General features: G+C 48.3%; 1 protein-coding gene across 4 annotated transcripts; it reads right to left on the bottom strand.

Annotated features, from left to right (window-relative positions):
• Window positions 1–822: 822 nt before the first annotated feature.
• Window positions 823–7,929, bottom strand: CDK5RAP1 (CDK5RAP1 mitochondrial tRNA methylthiotransferase). 4 transcript variants are annotated; one of them, XM_015882043.3, is made up of 13 exons: window positions 7,594–7,929; window positions 6,998–7,101; window positions 6,505–6,539; window positions 5,859–5,959; window positions 5,462–5,672; window positions 4,533–4,653; window positions 4,017–4,247; window positions 3,661–3,758; window positions 3,499–3,554; window positions 3,263–3,393; window positions 2,468–2,617; window positions 1,659–1,799; window positions 823–1,506 (listed from the first exon to the last, which is right to left on the bottom strand). In XM_015882043.3, exons 1-13 carry the CDS (start codon window positions 7,802–7,804, stop codon window positions 1,426–1,428), a joined length of 1,671 nt encoding a protein of 556 aa, XP_015737529.2. In that variant the 5' UTR covers window positions 7,805–7,929; the 3' UTR covers window positions 823–1,425. The 4 variants fall into 4 exon arrangements, with proteins under 4 accessions (XP_015737529.2, XP_032304496.2, XP_085376536.1 ...); XM_032448605.2 differs by lacking the exon at window positions 4,017–4,247; XM_085520410.1 differs by lacking the exon at window positions 6,505–6,539.
• Between the last annotated feature and the right edge of the window lie 134 nt (window positions 7,930–8,063).

Below are 8,063 nucleotides of genomic sequence, written 5' to 3'. Positions count from 1 at the left end.
ATAATGATTATAAAACGACCACAGCTGGCCTCAAATCTGGCTGGCAGGAGGGGAGAGAACAAACTCAGGTTTGTGTTTCACACCTGGGAATAGGTGCTAACAAGGAACACAAGGAAAGGTGAGAAGGAGCTGTGAAAGGCAGCAGTCAGCCCTTCTGAGGGCTTTGGCCACGGCTTCAAGATGTAGGAGAGAGCATGAGTTGAAAGGGATGCCACAGACACAATTATATCCCAGATAAAGTCTTCTCCTGCTCATCTCTCCAGCCAAATGGCTTCATACCTTGCTTAAGAATTCCGTAAGTTCATGTAGGGACTCCTCCGGCTCCTTCAAAATCTCTCTGCACGGAGCTTTTTACAACGATTCCTTTTAGTAACATGATAATCAATACTGAAAGGTTTGTTTTTTTCCTCAAACCTCAGAGGAGAGTTTGCTTACAAGTGCAGGTTGCAGGCATTTGTTTTAATCTAGCAGGCCAGGCTGGAATACGACACAATGCAACCACAGCTAACTGCAGGCTCTGATAAAAACAAACAACCCTAAGATGTACTTACAAAGTGATCAGCCTTTTAAATTGGCACCACTTCTTTCCTCTTGCAAAGCTGAAGGAAAGGCTTACCACAGAAAATGAGTACAAAGCTGTAGTTAAAGATTTAACAGCCTAGAGAGAGTAACCCTCAGCTGGGAGACAGTTCTTCCCATGTATTCATTCCCTTAGGCCTGGAGACAGGGAAATCCCTTCCAATGCAGATCCAAGCAATCCCAGAGCAAAGGCAAACCTGTATTCCCTCAGCCCCGCATACAACACATTAAGCATCACTCATGTTCATTAAAAAACATTTTATATTCCATGTTCTAGTGCTACATTCCATCATATAAGCACAGCACAGGGTCTTACTTGCCAAGTACTTTGCAGTTACGGAGGTTATCATTATTTGGAAAGAATTCATCACAGTCTTATCCTGTTCTTCAAGCAGTCTGTCTCCTTTGGCACCTATCCTGTGATCCTCTGGAACTAACTGGAGTTTTGTTTCCCAGGTGCTGTCAGTCTTTGCAGCTCCTACATTCAGCTGGGCTAGGAGCAATGACCTGCTCTGCAGGCAAAGTTCTCAGGGCTGGGCTGCATTAGAGGACACAGAAGACAAAGCAGCAGCCCTGCAAAGGTGAGCCAGGCCTGACAGCAAGTGAAAGCACCAAATCACACCCTACTGGGGTTTGGTACACAAATGCACAGCTTCCATCCCTTTTACCTACAAACTTGCACACATCTAGAGGGGGGATATTGTTGCCAAATCAGAGAGAGACCCAATTATATTAAAAATAAATAAATAAATAGATCCTGTTTCTGCTCCATTTCCACTTAACCAAATATCCTTGTTTCTTCCTAGAGAAAATAAGCTTCTTCTGCCCACTGGAAGCAGGGATACCTCAGTGACAGGCTGCAGAGCGGGAGAGGGTGGTACGACAAAGTGGAACTCCTTTCAAGGTCTGAGAGCTGGCAGAAGTTACCTGAAAGAAACAGCATAACATCCCTCAGGAACAAAAAGGCTGAGGAGGATCCATTCTAATTTTAGGCTCTCCTGGCAACAGCTGCTGTAGGAAACAGCACTGTGCAGAAAAACAAAGAGAGCCTAAGGAAACAAGAATTACAGGCAGGTCACCTTCACCAAAACATAGTCTCCAGGCTGGGCTCTGACCAAAGCTTTGCAGCCCTCAGCATCCTCTATGTCAGCATCAGGGAAGATCACCTTGATGTTGCCATCGTTCCTCCCACATAATTCAGAGGCAGAGCGCTTGCTGGGCTGGAAGGAGAACAGGAAACATTCCTTGGCTTTATTGCATCAGAAACTGAGCACCAATGTCAGCACAAAAATCCTAATTCCACACGATTAAGCATGTCAAAGAACAAAGCCCTATGGACAGAGCTGCTGTTGAGAGACACACCCTGAAGGCAATGTTTGAAAGCTCACCCTCATCCCATGTTTGGACAGAGACATGTCTCTAACCCACCCCATTTCTTTCCAGAACCACCAGTCCTTCAGAACGTAGCCTCACCTTCACAAATGTAGGAAAGAACCAACCTGTGGTTTGTGCTTTGCCACCAAGCTATAATAAATCATCTCAGCCTCATCCAGTTACCTCTTCACAGACTGCTGTACAACATCCCAACTATGCAGAGTTTCCTAATATTCAGACTGAGGTTTTTAAGAAGCAAAGTCACTAAAGCCCAAAACCAGAGGGACTGCAACTTTACATGGCACCACTTCATGCTCAGCTGAGTGCTGTGGAAAAATCACGCTGGATGTGTGATCTTGGAGTATCATGGAATGTATTAGGTTGGAGGGGACCTCAAAGTATCAGGACTTTGTGGTGAAAAGAAAGAAGTGAAGGCAGAGGTGACGACTGCAGTGTACAGCCCAAGAGCCTCCTGGACAGTGTGAGGGCAGACAACTCTTACAGGCACACTCACCCCCTCCACCAGCACCAGCTGGGACTGGCCCACCATTGCCTCATTTGCCCTTGCAGCCTCTTCTCGAAAGACAGTGATGAGCTCCTCCAGTCGCCTCCGTTTTACATCCGCAGGCACATCATCCTGCAGCCGGTGACACGCCCGAGTTTTCTGTAAACAACAGAACTTCTGACATGGGAGTATTTGAGGCTGCGTGAGGCAGCAGTACTGCAGCTCCTGTGTGAGATGTTTGTGTTGCCTGGCTGTTCACAAGGACAGGCAACAGATTCTAGCATCTCTACTCCAATCGTGCTGAAAGATGATCCATAATCCTTTTTCCCTTACATTTCCCAACCTTCTGTCCTCTTCCCCCACCAACAGCTCACACTTTGGGGAGCATTCTAACAAAAATTTGTCAACTGTCAAGTTTTCTCCTTGAACCACCTTCTGAAAATACATCACTTCTCTCTAGACTTGACTGACAAAAAGTCTCTATAGCTGGGCTCAAGTCCAGCTACATCAGCACAACTTTTCACCAGCAAAGAAAGATGGACTTGCAACCAGGTCAATGCCAACATGGCTGCTTTGTTGCAGTCCCTCTAAGACACCTGCAAAACCAGGTTGCCCTATCAGTAATCAACCCTGATGCTTGCACAGGAGAGCTGCATGCAAGCAAAAGAAGTCTGCCGAGATACCACGTTTTTAGGTATTATTTTCAACAGATTTTGCTACTGTCTTACTGTGAGAAATAACACCTAAGGAGTTAACAGGAGATGCCCAGAGAAAAGACTCCTTTCCATTAGATCTTGCACTCACCTGTCTCATGCTATAAGCGAAGAGGAAGCCCACATTGTAGCGGACCTCCCGCAGCAAGGACACAGTCTGCTGGTGATCTTCTTCTGTCTCCCCACAGAAACCAGCAATGAAATCGCTGCTTAAACTCACTCCTGTCATAGAGATGCAGATTTACACTTGAGGAAGATAGGAACATTTCATTCAAGAAAGGACAGTAAGATACAGCTGTACTGAGTTCAGGTCAAGCTAATTCCTACCTGGAATGGTGTTGCGCACGTGCTGTACAAGATCTAAGTATGCTTCTCTTGTGTATCTGAGATGGACAACACAAGGATTTGTTGATCAGAAAACTGACATTGGTGAAGAGAAACCAGTAAATCAGGCAGCAGGGTATAGAACTCCCCATGGCCATCGCTCACCCCCGTCGCATGGCTTCCAGGACTCGAGTGCTTCCACTCTGGGCTGGGAGGTGAAGTTGTTTGCAAATGTTGTGTCGCTCCTGGATAAGCTGCAGGACCTGTAAGGTGTATTCAGGCACATTCAGGACACAGTATCACAGATAGCTCAGCTCTACCAGAATGCTAAAGGAAAGAATCTTCCCCAGATAAAAAGACAGCAGATGGGAAAACTGCCAGCTTTAGCTTCACACATTCCCCTTCCTAAGCTCCTATCCTGTGATTCTTTGTTACCTCTGGGAAGGAAGCACAACCCACATCTAACATTTCACAGCTGTCTGCCTGTAAGATAGAGGTCCAGGTGTTTATTTCATACTTGCCTCATCAGGAAAATCCTTGGGGTGTGGAGAAGTGAAACGAATCCTCATTTCTGGATCAATTCTAGAGACCTGGTCTAGAAGATGTGCAAAACGCAAACCTCCTGGTTTAGTTTTGTAGACAGTGCTAAAGCCACGACTGAGGGCTGGGGCAGCAGCTGACTGAAACTGCACCTCAGACATGTCTCGAAAGCTGTTGACATTCTGACCCAAAAGGGTCACTTCTTTCACCCCCTACAAAGATAAACAGGGAAGAAAAAATTATGATCCAAGTGGGATGGCTAAGCTGCAATGGCAGCCATGGCTCCACTCTTAATTCAAGAAGTCTTCAAGGGGAACCTTCTCTTCCCCATCTGTCTCAGAGTACTACAAGGGGAATAGAATAGCAACTGCTGGAACCTCACAGCAACCTCATCACCAGAGATGAAGGTTGTGTCACTGGTCTCAGCTATCGCTGAACATGCATTCACTGAGAACCTGCACACCATTTGGGACAGGTGAAAGCAGGCTCTGCCCTACCTGATCTGAGAGCATCTTCACCTCCTGCAGGATGGACGCGATAGGGCGGCTCCTCTCACGGCCACGGGTGAAGGGCACAATGCAATAGCTACACATGTTGTCACAGCCCCGCATGATGGATCTGCCGGGAGGTGAAGCACAGGTCACACCATGATCACTCTGGAAGAATTATCCACGTTCAGTCCTGCCCTGCTTTGACCTGTTCTAGCACTGCTACCTTCAGCCAACTCACTTTTTTGCAGCACACACAGCACTGACTCTGAACGTGGCACTGCAGCTTTCTCTTATACATCATTCCAATTAGAGCTGGCTTCTGCTTGCCCATAGCTAACACCTCATACTTTTCCATGCACATTTCTAAACAACTAACCCAGAAAGCAACTGATCAGGCACAGACTTCCACTGCATTCCAGCAGTGAGGTACTTCTGCACTCTGCACCTGCAAAGGGTAAAAACTATTCCTCTGTGCACTAAGGTCACACCTAGCAGAATCTGACTTCATTATTTGGGAATCTTATTATCAAACCTGAACAAACGGAAATAAAACCAACAAAAATTACAATGCATGGAGGATTAGAAGACAGGACACAGCAGAAGCAAGGAGATAACAGAAGGCACAGACTTGAAAGGCAGAGGCATCAGTGGGACAGAAATCACTTGCTGCAGCACCTTGCTTAGACAAGTGGCATTCTCAGAGGACAGTGAGAAGCCTGCAGCCAACCAGAGCACGGGTCAGCCTCTCCAGCACTCAGTCAGACAGCAAAAAGACAGCAAACACAGCCTGGTAGGCTGGTGCCTCTGGGCTGAGGGAGTGAGTGCAGCCAGGCATTGACTCTCTCGGGTAGCTGCTGTCACTGACGTGACTGCTCAGCACAACAACATTTCCAAACCAGAATGACAGAAATACACACAGCAAAAAAGGTACTTACACAAATGCTGTTTTGCCACCTGCGCTAGTCTGGACAGGCAGGATATCTGCATAAGTCTCATCTAGTGATAACAAGACATTAGCAGCTTGTTGCCCAGATTCAGCAACAGCCAGGAGCCGGGGAAGATCCCGATACGCATCAGGTCCTGCCACAATATCGACCAGCTTCTCCCTATGCAGAATCTCCTCCTTCAGCCTCTCAGCCATGCATCCTGCCACCAAAGGAAAAGGATTCTCATGAGAAGGTGTCCACCCTCAGTGAACACTCTGCAGCCCTTCCCTAGCTGCTCTCTCCCAGCAGAAAAGGCTTGGCTCTATCATAAGGAAGAGGAAATGCAACATATTGTGATGTGGCACAACAGCTTATGCTCTCTGCTGCTGCACATCCCACCTCATACCTAGAATCCCAATGCGGAGAGGCAAGGATGCTTGGTGCCGCCGGGCCTTCAGAGCCTTGAGGTGCTGCAGGCGGTTCCAGATGGCCTGCTCAGCCTTGTCCCTGGGAAGCCAGAAAATCAGGGATTATTCCCATTGCTGCACTTTAACCCAGAGCTGCTTGAGAGCATCTATAGTGTAAAAACACCCCGTGGACTGACAACTCAGATCATACAGAGAAAAAGTATGACTTAACCAACAAATAGGAGCTACGCTGCAGGTGATAATGCACAGAGAAAAACAAAGCTCCCTATATATTTATATCCCAAATCAACCCTAAATGAATACAGGACAGACCCTATACTCCTGTACTACAGTCACTCCAATAGGAGACCTGAATAAAAAGTCATACAAGCACAAATGCGTACGGATCTTTAACTGCTCATTAAGTACATACATAGCACACACCAAAGAGTTTCTCTCACTATACTGTAATCTATTACAATATATAGCATGAATTGTGTAACATCAGCTAGAACTGCTCTGAACAAAATGTGCTGTTTTGTATCTGTGCGCTGTTTTAATCACGTAACTCACTTCTTGCCTTGCTTTGCAAATTGTAGCTCCTTAAAAGCTGCCAAAAAATAGCAGTGACAAAAGTTTCCTTACCTAACAGAACAGGTCACAAGTAGAATCACATCCGCCTGGATTGAAGATCACATAAAAGGAAGGAGAATTTGTAAAAGCCAAATGATAAGTACTAATGCCCTGCACATATAACCTGAAGAGGCAGACTATAAAAATCACTTAACTCAAAGAAAAAGATCTGCCTAAATGCTCAGAGGATTTCAAAGAACAAAGTCACAAGAAAACTCAGCAAAGCCTTCATCTGAAAGGCAGAAGTAAACCCGAGATGAGTCAGGAGCACCCTGCTGTGCCCAATCCACTCTCCGACTGAGAGAACCCAGCAGTTTAAAGGAGTAAAAACAACCCGCAGCTTTTTAGCTCGCTTGTTAAGTAGCTTCCTCTCCTGCACAGAATTTAAGGCTGCAAAAATCCCACTGCCCCGCGTGACCCCAACTCACAATAAAACCTGGGACCTTACAGCGGTGTGAAGCCCTCTCAGGCCTTCATTACAGGCAGCTGCCACAGGGTGCCTCACCTCCTCTGCTTCCTTTGTCCTGATGTAGCCGCTCTTCTGCAGGATAGCCCAAGCAATCTCCGTGTCATTGACATTCATCTGGCAGCCATAGGTCTCCAGGTACACTGCAACAAAGCCAGACAGGAGTGATACAACACTGCTGTGAATCTCTCTCATCTACAAGCTATTTCTATGACTTTTTCTATAGGAAGGAAGCACCGGTTCCACAACAGAAGAGATTCAGGAAAGCTGCATTAAAAGTACATTTCCTGACAGGGAAAAAAAGCAAGTCAAAAACACATACAGGCTCTTAGTGGCACTGGGAGACCTGAGTGCCTCAAGTTGCATCACTGCAATGCTACAGGCCTGGACTGCAGCTTGCAAAGCACCCCCATCTCCTGAGTATTTAGAATCATAGGGCACAACCCTGCCACCAGCCAGGGCTGCAGGGAGAGACCCCAGGGAGGCACAGCAGGAAGGAGGAGCCCACCAGGACCACTCCAAACCAACACAGCCCTGCTTTGCTCCGCCTGCGGGCACCAGGAGCTCCAGCAGCACTCATGGCTGTGCTGGGCTCGGCTGGGCCATATACTGGGGCTGTATAGCGGCACACCGACCTTTCCCGAGGCCGGAGGTAGAGCCCTGCCCCGGCTCCGGCTCCGACTCCCCGGCGGCGCCCCTTAGGAAGTGCCTCAGGTCCGGCCCCGCGGGCAGCTCGGCCCTGCGACCCTGAGGCCTCTCGCTCTGCCCACAGTGCGCTGCCCCGGGACGGGTAGAGACCCAGCGGAGGGACCCGGCCGCCCGGAGCGCACGGCCCCAGCCCCGCATGGCCGAGCCCGACGTGTAGGCCTCAGTAGGCCCCACTAGGCTTCAGTAGGCCGCACTAGGCCTCACTAGGCTGCGGGAGAGAGGGGCGCTTCCGGGAGTGGCCCCGCCGTGCGCCGCCCAAACGTTCCCCCCTATAATCCATAGCCCCGCCTTCGCGTTCCGCGCCAATGCCGTTCCGCCGGGCGGAGCCGCGTCTCTGCGGGCAGCCACGAGACGGGGAAAAAAACGAAAGAAAAAGGAAAAGATGATTTTTTTTTTC

The sequence above is a fragment of the Coturnix japonica genome, chromosome 19, assembly GCF_054131305.1.
Source record: "Coturnix japonica strain WE chromosome 19, WE-NBRP24, whole genome shotgun sequence".
Taxonomy (NCBI): Eukaryota; Metazoa; Chordata; class Aves; order Galliformes; family Phasianidae; genus Coturnix; species Coturnix japonica.
This window is presented reverse-complemented; position numbering and strand designations above follow the sequence as displayed.